This window comes from Falco punctatus, assembly GCF_963210335.1.
Source record: "Falco punctatus genome assembly, chromosome: 17".
Classification (NCBI taxonomy): Eukaryota; Metazoa; Chordata; class Aves; order Falconiformes; family Falconidae; genus Falco; species Falco punctatus.
In genome coordinates this window covers 8,024,688-8,042,622 of record NC_137597.1, presented here as the reverse complement: position 1 = coordinate 8,042,622, position 17,935 = coordinate 8,024,688, and the positions used below count along the sequence as shown (strand labels likewise).

Below are 17,935 nucleotides of genomic sequence, written 5' to 3'. Positions count from 1 at the left end.
GCCCTGCCCATGATGTGCACGAGAGTGCAACTGTGAAAACAGACATTGGTAGGAAAACTGGCTGCAGCATTCCAGAATTAATAAGGCACCGATCACAGCCTTCTGTTGGAAGAAGCCAGAGTTAAAAGCAGCATGGTGCCACCCACAATTGTGCCATATACTCTTATTTAACTGCAGTGCTTTGTGGAGAGCTGATTGCCTCTTGGCCACGCACATGCTCATTCTGCTTTTACTACACCTTTCTGATGGAGGAGAGAACAAAAGCTCAGCCTGTCTGAATTAGGAGAAATAAAGGGGGATTTGGTTGCATGTGGGAAAGTTTCAAACTCACTTTCTCAAGCAAAAGAGCCCAGCATGAGCCACGTTCAGGCAGCCAGGTCCAGGGACACGAGGGAACAGCCTCAGCGGTTTGGGACCTCTGACTCATAGCCCAGGCCAAAATGCCTTTGAGGAGTGAGGTCTCTGAGCACCACACGTCACCTAAAGCTAATGCTCTGGCTGTACAAGTTCATAGTACAGTTAAATAACTCCACATACTGCTCTTGGAAACGCCAGATAATCTGAAATAATGCCCTGAGCCTGCAGAAGGGTTTTATGCTTTGCTGAGGTAAAGCTTTGCTTACAGTTTCCCTTGTGCCAAAGGGGAGCCCAAGGCAGGAGGCGGCTTCCTGATGAGGCTGTGTGGTCCCCCTGCCAAGAATTATTTATCAGTTTCTGAAGAGAGTCTGCTGGAGACATTTGGAGGCAGCAATACCCAGAATAAAACCTAACTCTGTGATCTGGTTGTGGTTCTCTCACTTTAAAAGGGTTTCCCCCCCCCCCCTTTTTTTTTTCCTTTTTTTTTTTTTGAGGGAAACTTAGTCCCAGTATCTTGAAAGTGTAAGGACTGAGGGTGGAGAAGAGTCTCCGCACTGGGTTGTCTGTGGCTTGGCTAAGGAGTTGTTTGGTCTTGTATATTTAGGTGTGGACTGTTACTTGTGCAACAGGTGAAAAAATGCAGCTTGCTGCAAACACTCCAGAAGTTAGGAAATTTGCTGGATCGGTTCCTTTTGACCACTGGAGGTGTTCCCTTGAGTGTTCATTTCCATAACACACCCAGTTTCTATACAGAGATCGGGAGCGCCTATTGCACTCATTCTTGTGCTCTCCCTGCTTTCCTAGCATTAGTAGTCCAGGGGAGAAAAAGGATAGAAATGTCCTTGGAAAACCATACAGCTGCTGTTTTTCCTCCTGCAGGCACATCTCCTTCAAAAGGCACCTTCCTCGGCAAATGCACGTATCCAGCATGGACTACGGCATGGACCCGCCAGCTGTGGCTGAGCAGCCGACCAGCATCGGTCGCATTAAGCCCGAACTCTATAAGCAAAAATCTTTTGACTCTGAGGACCCCAAGAAAGAAGTAGCAAAAACTTGTGGGAAAATTAACTTCACTCTCAAGTATGACTATGAGAACGAGACGCTGACTGTCCGAATTCTCAGGGCTTTTGACTTGCCAGCCAAAGACTTCTGCGGCAGCTCAGATCCCTATGTGAAGATCTACCTCCTGCCTGACAGAAAGCGCAAGTTCCAGACACGAGTCCACAGGAAGACTCTGAATCCCACCTTCGATGAGTCCTTCCACTTCCCTGTGCCCCATGAGGAGCTGGCAAGCAGGAAGCTCCACCTGAGCGTCTTTGACTTTGACAGGTTCTCCAGACACGACATGATAGGAGAAGTTATCTTGGAGAACCTGTTTGAGGCCTCAGACCTTTCCCGGGAGACTTCCATCTGGAAGGACATTCAGTATGCAACGACGGTGAGTATCTGCTTCGGAGGGCCATCCCTGCCCTGGGAGTGCCGGCAGCGTGGTGCCGTGGCGTGGCCATAGTACCGTGCGTGCAGGGGACGGGTATTGAGAGTGTGGTGAGCGGTGCCAGGACAGGTTGGTATTCTTTTTTTGGCTGGACTGCCTAAAGGGGTAAGTCCCGCACAACAGGCGTCCAACAGGTTTATTGCCTCTGGGCAGATGGTACCATTAGCCCTGGGGACCTATGGCCATCGTGAAGGCTGCTGTACTCAGAAGCCTGTCAGCTTCACCTGAATCCCCATTTACTGGAATTTCTTCTCCTTACTTAGTGAGGGAATTTCATCCCCTTGCTGTTATCTCACCCAACAGGTTTGCTAAAAAAACAACTGAGGGGTCCAGTATGTTCCCTGGCTGGCCTCCCACCGGCACATGAAGGGTCTCAGGTTCCGGCTCCCTGCCTCGTGCACATGACAACAGTAAGAAATAGCTCAGGGGGCCACTACCAGCCCCTTGGTGGTACTGGGCTTTGATGTACTTGAGAGTGTTGTCCGGTTCGTGGCTGGCAACTCTTCCAGAGCTTGATGTGGGTCTTTTAGTAGTTCTGTTGAAATCCCTCTGAAAGCGAAGCCAAGTGTCAGAGAAGGAAGAGTCCCAGCCACCTTCAGAGCGGCAGGGAGTTGGCAGGAGAAGCCACCTCCCCACATGGATCGCTGAGAAGCAATGACATTAACCTGTACATAACAGCTCTCCGCTCTTCCACTGTCCTCCCAGGAGGGCCTGGCTGGTTCTAAGGGCAAATGAATGATTGAACTGCTTTGCAGCTGAACCCAAACTTAGTTGTTTTCTTTGTCATTTCATATTGTTATTTCTGAAACTGGGATGTGAAGTGTCCTTCACCTCTGTGGCTGAAAGCACAGGCCCTGTCAAATCCTTCCTAGTGATTGGCATAAGCCCATGACTTGCAAAAATCTGTTCTGCAGTGTAGCTCATCTCATCCTTTTGCTCTCCTGCTTTCTGTATGGGGGAATGAACTGTCAAACATAAATATTTATTGCATTGTGGTCAGCAGTATCAGAAGACATTTGCTTTGTAACTCTCCGCAGCTTTCTTCTCAGTATCATGTTCCTTAACAGTTATATACTTTGGTCATTACTATTAGTGCTTGTTCTTTCATTGTAGCGTGTTTGTAACAGTCTAAAAGAACTGTGAGGTCTGATACACGTGCCACAGCTGGGACTCGGTGCGGGAGCTCAGCGCCTGGGCACGGTGGGGAACATGGTGCGCGCACAGCGTTTGGCCCTGGTAGGCAGCTCTCAGTCTAGCAGCTGCCCTGGCAGGGTGCAGAGAGTGGCCGTCACGCTTCTGTGGCTGTGCAGGTTTTACTGTGCTGGTCTAAGGACACCGAGATGTGTGTGGTGCCTGCCAAGTGCCCCAGGGCACTGCTGGGAGCACGCTGCGAGCTGCACCTGTGTTGCCTTTTGAGCATCTTGCCTGCAAGTGAGGTGGGAGGGAGGCGCAGGATCAATCACAAGGAAAGTCAATGGTATTAGTTAGCAGGGTGTTTACAGCTCTTGGCTTTCCGTCCACAAATAGCCACATCTGTTATGATTAATGGATAGTAATGAAAGGAAAAATGCTGGCGAAGAGGCAAGCAGGCATCAGGCACATCCATTTGCCTGGCAAAGGCTTACTGGGAGAAAAACAAGGTGCATCACACAGGCAGATGCCTCTTGGAGGCATCTACCTGTTTGTATCTGCTCTGGCTCTGAGACTCAGCTTGCTGTCAGCCCTGCCAGGTGGGCTGTGATGTGCCGTGGTGCTGAATCCTGCTGTGGAGCCACTTGTGCGGTGGCAGGGAGTTACCATTTTCCTTGCTATAATGTCCGCACACAGTGTGGTGAACCTCAGGAGTTCAGAGGGAAAAGACCTGTGGGCGGGAGTGGGCCTGGGAAGGGCAGCACTTGGTCTCGCTAGAGGAAAAGCACATCAAACATGAAGCTGTAGGAGAACATTGTGGAGTTTTTAATCTGTGTACGTTCTGTGTTTTGCTGGGATGGTTCTGCAAGAAACAGTGAATGTTTTCCTAGCTAAGTAAACTAATTTAATGGGACTCCCCCCCCCAAAAAAAAAAATACCCCAAACCCAAAACAGATGAAGAGACACCAACAGAAGGGTTGTTGAGGGAAAAGCCTACAAAGAAGGTGTGAGAGGAGCAGAGCCAACATCGTCCCCAAGACGCATTGTGTAGCAGTCCCGTAGAGCTCCTGCAGAAACATTGAGTGCTGCATTTGGCTCCATCCCCTCCTTCTCTCTGTGCCATTCTTTGGGAATGGGCCAATATTGGTACATCTCAGCTGGCTGTAACACACCCAAGGACATTTCTGTTTAATCAAAAATGAGAAGGGTAAATACAGTTTTCATTATACCCCCAGAAAGCTCCTGGTGACTAATAATACATTAGATCAATCGTGTGGATAAGAAGATCGGAACACACTTAAGCAATGATATAAGCTATTAAAATAGCTAGCACTCAATTATTCAATTAATGATTGTACAGCTTGTGAATCAGTGAAACATTTTTGGTTTCAACTCTGCAAAGGTTATGGATTCAGAGCTTCCATTATTTCCTAAGAGGTACTGATAGGAATTTTGGAAATGTCCCAATGTCTATAATCTGCAAGAAAATAATGTACCCACAGGACACGTTTTACTCTCCTGTATTTATGGTTGCAAAGAAAAATCTCTTGACCCAATACAATGAGGTCAAAGAACAATTTGTGTTAGTTTTATACCCTGAACAGATCCTGTCAGTGCAAGGAGAGGAATAGAAGATGAGATGATGCCCAGAGGGTGGCCCCACGATCTCATATAGGGCTGCTCTCTTCTGACACTTGTGTCCAAGGTTTCCTGCTCTCGTCCCTCCCAAACCAACATGAACCAAAGCCCCTGGGAGGACAGACCCAGCCCAGTGTGCTGTCTGGACGCCAGGCACCATTGCACCATGCAGTGGACACAGCCTCCAGTATAGCCGGTCAGATTTGGGTGCTCATTTCTTTGGGAATAGAACAACCATTTCTAATCATAATTTCAGAATATTTATTTAAAATTATTTTCTATTGTCAGTAAGGTCTATAGGTGACACTGGTAGATGCAATGTCTGATTGGAGCTGGAGGCACCAAAGTGAAAGTTACACTCGCAGTCCTCAGGCTTAGCTCTAATGCAGGGCAGTGTTTGTGGCAGGTTCCAGACTCTCCTTACAAAGAACTGCCTCCTCAGTGCAGAGTTCTTTATTCAGGCTCTTCGTTATGTAAAACAATTCGTCTTAAAAGAGGAAGAATAACTCTAGAGGTAACAAGGGCCATGTTTTAAAAAGGAAATTGTAATTTCAGGTACATGGGTTTTGAGCAGTCATTTAAAGACACTGTAAATGAATGAGGCTCCATAAAAGGCTGAGCCCCCTGGCCTCCGAAAACTGGCTATGCTGGGGCAGGCACAAGTCAGCTCAGTTCTCAGGGTGCTGGTAACACCAGCGGTAAAAGTGCCAGACGTTTTGGAGCGCTCAGAGGTCTTGCTCATTGCTGCTGTGCCCCCGGAACAGCAGCCCGGCACGGGGGCACACATGATGTTCAAGGTGCCACAGCTGAAACGCAGTCAAGGGTTGGAAGCTGACGGGGGCTCTAAAGGCGCTTTCATGTGTGATGAAACTGATCCTGGTACCTTAATATGGTGCCTTTAGTACAATATTTTGTGGAGCAAGAGATTTAGCTCCCAGTAGAGACATCGAGAGGCACTAAAGGTAGAGGAATAACAACTCAGTAAATGTTTCCACATCTTCCATTATTGCTTAGTGATGATGAGGCTGTGATTCGAGATCATTTTGTCACACTGGAAAGGAAGCTGTTTGGGATGCTGTTGGCTCATTAAGGTGAGCCAGAGATCGGAGCAGGAGCTCTGAGTGGGTGAGGGTATGAAACTGTTATCTACCAGCAAATAGCAGCTTCTGAGGCAACGTTTATTTAGGTACTTACAAGTCCAGTCATACATTGCTGTGTCCAGGAAACATTTGGCTGCCACTGTTTCTTTCATACACTCTGTGCTTGAGATTTTCAATTTATTTGCTAGGCAAGTGAAGTCTTGTCAAGAATCAAGACTTTCATATAACGTTCATTAGTATTCGGCATGTCTAGGTGGAATATCTATCCTTTGCCTTACCAGAGAACAAGAAGGAAACAATTTGGCAAAAATCTCATCTATCAACAAGATCTATTCTTCTAACGCTTAGCAAAGCTTTAAGTGCATTTACTTGTCTTTATAGTTCCATCGCTCTACTACTAGCAGCTACAATTTCTTTTCGGCAGATCAGTGTATCATACTGAAATGAAGCAAACACTATGTTTCCAAAAATGAATGGGTTGTTTGCTGTACAGATGTGGGATCTGTATGTACAAAATAAATTTTATTTCTTTTTATTCCACTTTTGGAAGTTGCTTGGAAAATTTCTGCTGACTTCAGATGATAATGTTTTCTAGTTTAAATAATACTTTTGGTTTCTTTAATTTTTTTTTTCATGAATTCCCGTGAGCAAGGCAATGATGCTTATCAGGAGATAAGGCTGCATGTACAAGAGGGCTGAGTGACGTGTGGAAGTTGTTTCATGGGACACTAGGAGAGTAAACTGTATTGGCCTCTGTGTAATCCAGAAACTACCAAATGTTGCTGAGTGCCATCTGCTGGTTAATTCACTATTTATATACGTACATATATGTGCCTCACGCTGTGTTAGCTCTCTGAAGGCATCTCAGAGGGGTCGGCGGTCAAAACAATAGCAAGCCTGTCACTCAGTTGCCACTAAATGGGTCCCTTCATGGTTCTCTTCTGTTTTAAAGCTATGACCCCCTGGTCTGTAACTATCTTGTAATTCATGCTCAGCTTCAAAGAAAATCACCATGTTACTCTGAGCCATCTGCACTCTCTGCAAAATGCTAGGCACCGACAAAGTCCCTGAACCTCTATTACTGAACCAGTGGCACCGAGCGCACTAGAAAGCCATGAGTGGGCTTGTCGCCGTGTCCGGGCAGAGAACACGGCACGGCTGCGTGCTGCCGTGGTCTTGTGCTGGGTTCGTACTACATTCCTTCATTTGAGGAGATAGATGTTTGTGTCACACACTTGGCACATATGTATTGTACATTCAAGCAAAACTTGATACTAATATCATTTCCTTAATGGCCTTCATTTGATGTTAGATATCACTTCTGCGTAAGAAATGGAGCTGAAAACGAGGCATCATTAGCTGTGATGTTGCAGTAGGACTGTGCTGTGGCAGTGCAAGGTGGTCCTTCACTATGATTTGAAGCTGTAACATGTGGACACATGTTTTTTTTCCTGTTCTCTGTATTCATTTTTAGCCAAACAATGACTGGGATACACTAGAAGCACTGCCATATAGCAACGTGTCATTCGCTTGGAAATGTCAGGAAGGAGAAATAGTGTGAGTGCTGCCTGAATCCTGCCTGAAATATCATGGTGGAGCGTGGAGGCAGCCTTGCTGGTTCTTGCATCTTTCCAATATAATGTGTTCTCTGTTTTATTGAAGGAAAGCGTGGACCTGGGAGAGATCATGTTTTCCCTTTGTTATTTGCCAACTGCAGGTCGCCTTACCTTAACAGTCATTAAATGCAGGAATCTCAAAGCTATGGATATCACTGGTTACTCAGGTAGGTGCTGGATGGCTGAGGACCCCACTGCATCCACACTTCTTCCTCCTCCCTCAAGGTAGTCTCAATGAACAGCAGGCATATGACTCTTGATGCCAAGGCTGTATCATCATGGAAACACCTGACAAGCTTTGTCCTTGTTTCAAGTATGAAAAAAGTGTTAAAAGTAAAATTATATTTTAAAACCATTCCCAAGGGCATGAATCCGGGGAAGGGGATTATACATGAATACGCTATTCAAGGAGATGGCCAGTGGCTTCCCATCCCTCCTGAAGGGTTTGCAGTGCCAAAGCTCTGCTCCATCTCTTGGTTTGGAAGCTTCTGACCTGTTGCAGGTTCTGACCCCAGTAGTTTTACGTTAGTAGGGAGCTTTCCATCAGATAACCCCCTACAGCCAGAATCCATCATTTCACCCCAAGATTAGGAAAGGATCATGGTCCACCTGGGCAAATCCCATGTGAATGTACAGTGGCCAGTACTTAAAACTTTAGAATCAAAGTCACCTGAAGACTGTATGCATTCACAGTCTCAGAGAGCTGGCTTGCAAATTCAGCATGCACAAATTCTGGATTTCAATGTAAAAAGCAGTTTCTTTTCCAGAAATCAACATCGTAGTATTTGAATTTCATCGACGACTTGTGTAAAAGGCAGTAGCAATACAGTAAAAGATCTTTGCAGAAAAAAATTCTGCTCAGCTGGAGCTTGATGCCATATGGAATGTCTCAGAACTGAGACTTCAGATTAAGCCAGCTCAGTGTTTCTGTAATAATACATTGCACGTTTACTGTTACTTGAAAATGCATTGAACTTGCCTGGGCAGCCGTTTGTAACTTCAGGGCATTCTGCCATGACCAGCCAGTGGAAAACATGTGAAGCAGAGCTGCCCTAATACCTTTTCTTTCTGCTGCTCTCTGACATTGGGGAAATGGGGTTTAAAATTCCTCTGCTTGCTGTCACTCTGCTATGTCCTGTTAGCAACGGGATAGTTTTGGTAGCAGCGCAGGAAAGGATCCCTGTAAAATAACCACCTCTGCCTGTTTGGACTGCCAAAATGCTGCATTGCATTTTGCTCTCTTAGGCACATTTTGAAAAAGTTGCAGTTGCTCGCTCTGCGAGCACAAGTTGCTGCCTGTGGCCATGCAATTAGCACAAGCTAGGGTGCCTGAGTCCCCGTTACCATCTTTGGATGAATATTGGCTTATGGTTCGATGTGGGTTCTTCTTACACTTGCAAAACCCTTACCACAGCAAAACTGATGGAAGCGGCTGATTTTTCCTTGCAAGAAGTCTGCAGTGCTGGTTCCTCAGTGCTGGAACCTCATGTCAGCACTCACACCAGTTCAAGAAATGGTGGATTCAACTGGTACACAGACATCCCTTTTCTAAAAGTACATTTGAGGAGTGCCTTTGGCTCATGGTAGCTCACAGTCTGTGAGCCACTATTTCGATAGTGCTGTTTCTGTATTGTGATGGTACCAAAATAACCTTCCATAAGCAGAAGGCCTTTTCCTATCTCTTCCTCTCCAGATCCATATGTCAAAGTGTCATTGCTCTGTGATGGGCGAAGACTGAAAAAGAAGAAAACCACCATAAAGAAAAACACACTTAATCCTACTTACAATGAAGCAATAATCTTTGACATTCCCCCAGAGAACATGGATCAAGTCAGTCTGCTTATCTCCGTCATGGATTACGATCGGTAGGTGGGAGGCTCTGGAGAGCAGGAGGGGAAAACATCCCACTGGTTGCAGGTTTTCCAGCTCAACAGCCGTTTTCCTTAGTATCAGGGACTCGATTGCACAACTCTGTGGCATCAATCTGTCTCTAGCGATTTATTTAAAGTGTCATTGGTATTTATGGTTATGGAAAGTTACCTGCTGGAATAGTATGGTAAAGCTGATCCTTTGCTTTATGACATTTTCTTGAATGAGTACTGTGTTCCCCTTTGCTATTTGCTTGTCCTGCAAACCGTCGTCCTATTTTAGAAAGCAAATAGTCTCATGCTAAGCAGCAATTGGTGTAGGAATTATCCATTACTGAACTTGTACTTATTCTTGCTGTACACCACTACACCACACAACCTTCCAGATTCTGTATCTGGACTGATCTGCAGTTCAAATAATTTTAAGGCTGTTATAATTATCTCTGGCAATAGCAGCCCCTCACGGCGCTGAAGGCTGCATGCACTGGCAGTAGCAGACAAGATCTGGGTGTCGTCGTGCAGCTGCGACAGCCCGTGTTCACCAGCACCATGCCTTGGGGCACTCCGCAACATGGGGTCAGAAGCCTTGGTTAGGCAGCACACGGACAGTCTGAGTGAGGGATAATCATGTTTCTTTTCTGTTGTTCTTCAGGGTGGGTCACAATGAGATTATTGGGGTTTGCCGCGTGGGAGTCAGTGCTGAAGGACTGGGCAGAGACCACTGGAATGAGATGCTGGCGTACCCACGCAAGCCCATCGCACACTGGCATCCGTTAGTAGAAGTAAAGAAGTCTTTCAAAGAGGTGCGTGGAGTTATTTTTCCTTTTAATGCATGTGTTGAGTATGAGTGAGCTGGTTCAAGGCTTTCAGAGAGCTTCTACTTCAACTTGGGATTTTCTGACAAGAGCTAAAGGAATTTTCTCACCAGAAATGAACTCTAGAAAACAAGCGTCTCTGTATTGTCTTGAAATAGCTCCTTGAACTTGCAAGCAAGAACGAAAGGGACTGTATTTACAGATGTGACTGTTACCGTATTGGTTTTTCTCTTTTTCTTTTTTTCTTTTGTTTTTGTTTTTGCTTTTGCTTTTTAAATTGGAGACCAAGAGCAGTAACGAAAGAGAATGCTGTTCTGATGGCAGAACAAATTGTCCAGGGATATCACCTATTTCAAGTTTCAATTTTTTCATCCTAAAAGATTTTTCTGTTGACTCATCTTCAAGCTTTTGATGGAAGAATAAATAGAACAAATGTAATTGCTCTAAGCATCTCCAGAGAAAGAGATTCACTTGATGCAGCCCCAGATGATAAAATGGGGCTTGAATGCCTGGGTACCATTTTGACCGTCTCTAGCATTTTCTTTGTCTTGGCACTCCATTTTGTCACGCTCCTGTAGAACTCTTTGGTTTTTGCTGATTTAGGTCGTAAATTCTGCAGGAGAGAGATGTGGGAAATGGAATGCGTGCTGTTGACACTTCAGGTATGAAAGGAAAGCCAGCATTTGCAGCCAGTGATAGCCTAATAAAGGCAATAAAACCTTCCACTCTATCTGGGGCTAAGGAAGCATTTTCCCTCAAAGCCGCAGACTAAGTACATAAAACGCATCTTATTTTCCCCTTCAAGCTCAGATACTAAGCTCTACTGGAAGGCAGATACAGAGCTTGGTGATCTTCCACAGCACTCTGAATTAGTATGCATCAAGCCCTATGTTTCTTTGAAATCTGCTCTTTAACAAGAATGCAGTTTGTGCTCATCGTGCTCTGTCCCATCTCATATTCATCAGGCTGGTTTCTGAAATTCAGACGTGCCCATCCCAGAGGCAGGTCTGCTGCTTCTGTGGGTTTCTTTCTTTCTCCAAGCATTTGTAAGCAGCAGCTGTGTGAGGTGATACCAGCCACCCGGGCACAGCTCTGCAGCAGTTTTCATTACTGCTGCATCCCTCGGTGGGCATTTCTCTATCGCAGATGAAGCGCAGCTGTGGGGCCCTGTGCAGAGCCGGGGTTTATCAGAGAGATATACTCACTTCCCAGACCCAGGCCGATTACACTCAGTGGGAAAACCTGGCAATTAATATTTTAGTTTAAGACACAACAGAGGTGCATAGATCAGACAATGGAAATCTGAAAATTCACAGTTACTTGTATGAGGCTTGTGTTGTATGAGGCATGTATGTTACATATCATGATCTCATATTGCACCAATGTAAATTGGGAGTAACCACCTAGGTCAGCTATGCAGAACAGGTATAGATCAAAACAGAATTAAACCAACGTGCAAATTGTGTATGTGTGTATATATATATATAAAAAATGGTAAATACTGCCTTTGGGTGGTGAGCAGTACCAGGTTTTCATTAGCCTTTGCATGCTAAAACACTGGCATCGTACACATGAGCCGTAGCTGTTTGGGCAGGCAACACATGCCATCTCACACCACCACTGAGAGCTGGGGATCAGCGGCCGCTGAGCTTCAGCATAAATGCTTAGTGATCTACCATTTCGTGGGTTAGCTCAGTGTCTGTATCATCTGAAGCACCTCACAGCATGATACCAGCTGCCACACCTGACCCAGGGGCAGGAGTTCCTTCTCCAGTCTGTAATTTATGACTTCACTACACTATTTTTCAGATGCAGGTAGGAGTTTGAAAGAAAGACTCCTGTAAAGTTTTTGATAATCAATAGGGAAAAAAAAGCCATAATTATTGTGGTGAAACTCAGAGAAACAAAGGAAGGCATGTAAGATGACTCACCTGCTAAAACATACTTTGAAAACTACTGCTGAGCATGCAAGACTTTGGAAAAAAACCTGAGTGAATCATTTCACCCCCCAGTGTACAGGTCAGGAGCTCTGCTTAAAAGAAAAGAAGAAAAAAAAAGGCAAAAAAAAGCGCCTCTGATCATCTGTTCTGGTATTTCTGCCACAAGCTGGTGCACAGAGCCAGCAAGCAAATGGTCCCTGTATTTATTTGCCCTTTTAAGTTTTAGCACTGCTGTCTGCAAATCCCTAGTGAAGCTTAAAAAAAAAAGAACAAACAGAAAAGGCACAGGCTCCCGGAGAGAAATCCATGGGAAATGGTGTTTGTTGGTTACAAGCAATTGCATCATCTTTTCCATATGTGTTTGTGCATTTTTTAAAAGCAATCTGGGCTTTGTATCCTGTGTCATCGGCTCCAGGTCCCCGCACAGACGGAGGCCGGGCAGCAGGGGCCGATGGCTGTGGCGGAGTTGCCTGCCAGCTCCGCGGTCCAGCCCCGGGGCTGCCAGCCCCCTGCTCCATCTGCCCTTGACTGCAAGTGCTGGGGTTAAGCTGCTCACCCTCCATCCCTTTTTCACCCTCGAGTATTCTTGGAGGTGAGCTCAGGTTGTGCTGGCAACCTGAGCGGTCATCTTCATCTTCACCTTCAAAAGCATTTGCTGCTGGGTGCCAGCAAATGGAGCGTTTGCTTTCTGGCTGATCCTTGTGATTGTCCTCCATTTGCTCCAGTGGTTAGTGATGGCCCCTGCTGTACATCAGTGTCTTTCCTGATGGAGGGCTTGATCTTAAGCTGAAAGCAAGAGAACTGGGATTGAATTGTCTTTCTGAACGTATAAATTGAGCAGTGGATGACTGGAGCTGTTAACCTAGGAGCTGCTCTGTGCCTGCTGCCGCCTGCCCGTGCTGCTCCTGGCTGGCCATGCAGCTCAGGGCCACGGGAGGGTGAAGAAAAGAGGCAACCTGGAATTTCTGTACTAGCCTATACGCCTACTGCCCTGCCTGCTATGCCTTGGAAAAAACCTGGCCAAAAAAGGGGGCTTCCACCACATTGTGGCTGAGGGAAGCTCAGAGTTGCAGGTTCTGGTGGAGTCCCCAGGAAAACCATCATGTGTTGCACCAGGAGGACCAGCCGCGGCCCTGGCGCCAGGACAGGCAGATGGGTGCTGGACCACCGCAGCACAGCTCCCGAGCTGTCTCACGCGGGGGCCTGGGCCAAGCCGAGCTGGTCCCCCTGGCCGCAGTGCGCTGATGCGCCCCCAGACCCTCGTCCCTGGGGGGGCAGTTTGACCCGTGTCCTGCCAGCCTGCACCCCTGTTGCGCTTTTGTCTCTTCCATTGCCAGAGCCTTGAGGGGAACTTGCTTCTGTTACATTTGATGTCTTTGGTTGCTCCACTTTTATCAACAGTGAGTAGCAAACAGTAATGACTGCACTTCTTTAATGACCATCACCATTAGAAAGAGAGCACGTGCAAATGAGTCATTAATTACAGACTTCTAAGTACTATCCTCCTCACACAGTTGTTTAGAAGAAGAGCTTGTAAGCAAAGACAAGAATCTCACTTAGTGTTGCATTTTGAAGTTATTCTGGCAATGAACTCTTGTCCTCAGCACAAAGCTGTCCCTGTTTTTCAGCCCCGAGGTTCTGCTTGCACCCGCTGCTGTGGCCTCGGCCGCCCAGGTGTGCCTTGGCCACCCCCCATCGCCCGTTCTTCTACATTGCTCAGAACACCCATCAGCCAGGTTAAGTGATGTGTCTCTAAAAAGAAATACAAAATTTATTTCTGGAAAGACTTTGAAGGGGACTTCTGGAAACTGGAAATTTCTCTGTTATCTATGAAAGACAAACTCTTGTCTGATATCACAGAGTAGCATCATCAGTGCAATGCAGAATGGGTCTTTGATGTTGCCGAGTATGTCTGATATTCAGCATAGGAGCATTTATTTGTTTTAAACATTTCTCCAGATAAAAACTGGTAACTTGGCTGAGAGCTAAGTCATGCCCATAATGAAGAGCAATCATTTACCTTTAAAGACATGCAAAACCAGCCTCTTCCAGATTTGTGGGCATGTTTGACTTTCATTGAACTGTTTGTAGCTTCTGACTTCTAATTACTAGTTACTAGTTGGTTTACCTTTTCTAATTAAATAAGGGGAAATACCATCCTCATGGCACACTGGTGTCTTGAACCTACTCTCAGAAGAGTTTTCATCATTATTTTTGGAGTAGCAAACATTGTCACTGTAACTGCAGGCAGATCAATGCGAGGAGCATGCGGCGGACTCTGCCAAAATCCCATATCTATTGCAACTGCTGCTTATCTGCTCGTTTATTGGTAGTTCGCATGGGAAGGCTGTATCCATATTATCAGTTCCTCAGGGATTTCAGCAAATATGTTTGACATGAGAAACAGAATAAACTGTTTTCTTACCTTAAGGTAGCTTGTTTGGATGGACAAATTTTCCAGCTTCTTCATTCATTAATTTCTGCTCAGCTGTGATGAAGTATGGCCCATATAATGCAAATCTGTGCAGTACTTCACAGACTGGTCTTTTGGGGAAATTGGCCGAATTCTTGACCCTATCTCTGCCCCTGCTTTGTAGCTGGCCTTGAACGAACATGAAGGTGCTTTGTGCACTGCACAGGCAGGGCAGACCCAGAAAGGGCTGGCGCCCATGAGCAGCCATGCCGTGGACAGCAGACTCGATAGCACGTCACCCCCCATCATCAAGGGCTGCCTGCAGGGTTGCAGCCTGTGGCACACAGCAGCCAGGGAAGCACTGGGATGCAGTGGGGTGCACCCCCAAAGCAAGAAGAGGGCCCTTGGATGCAGTGGGATGGATGCATCCCTGGAGCACGGAGGGGGCCCTGGGATGCAGGGGGATGCACCCCTGGAGCAGGGTGCCACCCCAGCCCCAGGCCCTTTGTTATTGCTGACACCGAGAACATCTGCAGACGGCTACTTGGCTTGCTCAGCCTTCCCGCAAGCACCATGCTGCCTGCCTGTTCTGTCATCTTCAGTTGCGTTTCATCTGGAATGCCTTTGCCGAGCAAGGGTGAAGTTCAATTTGCTGAATGAGTTTTCACCCACAGAAGTGAAATTCATGCACGCTAGAGCATTAATATTAGCCAGCAAAGAGTTTCAGCTTACGTAGGAGAGGAAGGAATTGTTCCAGAGGGAGGATGGAGCAGTGGAAATACTCTGCCTCCTGTTGTCTCTAGGAGATGTATATCATTTGTCATTTGAATTTAATAAAATAACATAGTGAGCTGGGCAAGGGTTCAAAAGCTTAAGGAATAATGGGTTTGAATTATAATAACAGACCCCAAGGCAGATGGCTAGTAATTTATGATCCCATAAGTATAGCAAAAAAAATGTTTGCTACATCCACTGACTCTCTGATCTGGTTTTCACTTTGAGAAATACCTCTGGCACTGTGGACATAGTTTCTGTGGAGTAAAATTACCAGACTGGAAAGACTCGAGTAATTTTGCAATTAGGCAGTATTTCTAAAACAAAAAGGCAACAGCACGAAACCAGGAAACAGCAGAAAGCTGAACTGAGAGCAAACTTTGTCTTCATAGCACACCCAGACACCGATTATTTTTCCTTTTTTGTGAGCACTCTTCATGATTGTGAATTGATTTACAAAGCAATAAAGTAAATTGTTCAGTAATTCTTCCTGAGTGGTTAAACGCAGGCGTTCAATAAGTTGAAACAAGCTGTAAGGCAGATGAGAAAACTGTGGAACAGGAGACAGGCAATGCCATAAAGGGACATGAATTTCAAATAATCTCTCCCATTTGCTGAGACGTTCTTTCTTTTTTCTCCCACCAGTGGCAAGGCCGGGCAGCGAGCTTTGACAGCCAGGGCTCCTGTCCCTCACCTAAACCACCACCCACACCGTGATACCAAGCGCGGCCAGCGAGGTGGGACTAAACCAAGTTATTTTTGCACTTGGCCTACAGTCTCAGTAATTTGTTGCTGAGTGGCAGTGGCAGCAGAGAGACTTTCCAGTCTAGTTGTTCCCGCGTAAGTAAAGGCAGAAACCCGTTTTGTGGTCAAACATGTCTTTGTCTAATACGTCTCCCAAGGTGATTTATTTTGTGGCTTTTACCGTATGGATCTGTTTCCAGAGGAAGAAGGTGGCCTGAGACATGAGCTGGAAGTTAGGTCTGTAAACTAACATGTAAAATAGTTTTTAGTGTGTACAGAGGCTGGAAAAGTGCAAAGATGCTCTGAATGTCTACAGACAGCCTAGGTGGCCAGGAGAGGGGACATGCGGACCGGCCCTGCTGCCCGGGCTGTGCCTGCTTGGAAGAGCAACAGGCATGAGAGACTTCTGATCTGCCAGCAGCTCTTTACTCTTGTGGTCAGCCCAAACCCAGCAGCGTGTTCACGGGATTCCTGTTCTTGTAGAGGTGTTCATGAGCTGTTAGCAGTTTGTGCAGTGTGTATCCCAAATTCCTTTTGTCATATATAAAAAATGCCGTTGATTCCTCGGGGCGGGGGGGGGGGGGGGGGAACTGGGTTTTTTTCCCTGTATTTGAAGTCTCCCTAGAGCTACTTGCATGAACAGTTTCTTGAAGACCCCTTTGTACCTGCTGCTTACCCCCCTGTACATCACCACGTCGCCTGGAGTGCAGTGGAGAGAACTGCGCTGCCACGAATGGGGCCCAGATGTACAGAGGGAAAGACATTACAGAAACAGGTGACCTCCTTGCATGAACACTAGATCTTTATTTCTTATATCACCTTAGTAATAAAGATGGAACAAAAGGGTAAAGGGGAATATAGAAACACAACCAATACTAAAAAAAACTTCAAAAGTTTTTTCTTGAACTATCAGCACATCCTTAATGAAAAAAGTTTCTAAGGCCCAAACCCTGGAGGAGGATCAAGTTTTGAAAAAAAAAAAAAAAAGAAACTTTGCTGGTCTCTTGGCTGCAGAGGCCAAAAATGAAGTTATAACATCCCAAGTACTAGCTTTGCAAATGCAGCTAAATCAGCTGATCTTTATCAGACAGCTGCAGATTTTGGACACTTTCTCATTGTGGATTTTTCTCTGAGTTAATAAGTACATTAGTGCTGTTTGTTCCACTGTAATTAAATTAAGTAAATGCAAATATTTTGGTTTTGAGTTAAAATGAGACTTGCTAGCAAGGCAGCCATTTCTCCTCACATCAGGTTAGTGGAACTGCACGCATAGGCCATGATCTTCAGGTCAACTTCAGTTTCCACGTTCCTAAATGTCACAGCATCAGCCTTCACTGAACATCATGACTAGCAGAGAAGGGTATTTGTTTGCATTGTTTTTCTGGGTAAGATGAATCCTTTGTTCAGTGAAGGATAAATACATGTTTTCTCATCACACCTTATGTCTTAATTCTCTTTATGTGCCACATGCTGTAGAAGCAGAAACTCAATAAAATTATTTTATTTGTAAGACTTGCCTCGCGTGGTGAAATATTTCCTCTTGTAGTTATGTGATTTTGGACAGTTACAGTAACCACAGCAGATGCTATAAAACGTGGTCACACCAGCCCCCCGCGTGGTGTGAGGCACTGCAGGGGCCGGCTGCAAGACACGGAGCAGAGGCTCCTTCAGCCATAGACTCTGCAGGTCTTGGTTGCCCTGGGACAGCAACGCACCCACCCCACCGCACCCACCCCCGGGAACTGCTGAGCACTAGTCACAGCAGAAAAATATATATATCAAGCACTTACACTTCACTGAAATAAAAAGGTAGTAAAACTGCGTTAGCTTTGCATGATAAAAGAGCACTGTAGACTTTTACTAAGGGGCATGGTTGAGGGCGCCCCTTTTTGGGACACCCATCCTTTCTGGGAATGTTCCAGGTCTTGCTATAGGAAAGAGTTCTAACCGTTCAAAATCATTGACTTACAGGGGTGGATGGTTCAAAAACTGACTGCAAGCCCCCTGAACCTTGACCTGGGCTGCGCTGAGCCGCAGGTCTTCA

The 17,935-nt window shown here is 46.0% G+C and overlaps 1 protein-coding gene across 1 annotated transcript in view; it reads left to right on the top strand.

Moving 5' to 3' along the window:
* The window catches only part of SYT6 (synaptotagmin 6), a 40,040-nt gene extending 22,637 nt beyond the window's left edge, over positions 1-17,403 (top strand). The window contains exons 3-7 of the mRNA XM_080367842.1: positions 1,237-1,795; positions 7,384-7,504; positions 9,031-9,202; positions 9,858-10,008; positions 15,793-17,403. Of these exons, the coding sequence (XP_080223968.1) occupies positions 1,237-1,795; positions 7,384-7,504; positions 9,031-9,202; positions 9,858-10,008; positions 15,793-15,864 (1,075 nt within the window). The 3' untranslated portion in view covers positions 15,865-17,403. The remainder of the gene's footprint in view (positions 1-1,236; positions 1,796-7,383; positions 7,505-9,030; positions 9,203-9,857; positions 10,009-15,792) is intronic.
* The last annotated feature ends 532 nt before the right edge of the window (positions 17,404-17,935 follow it).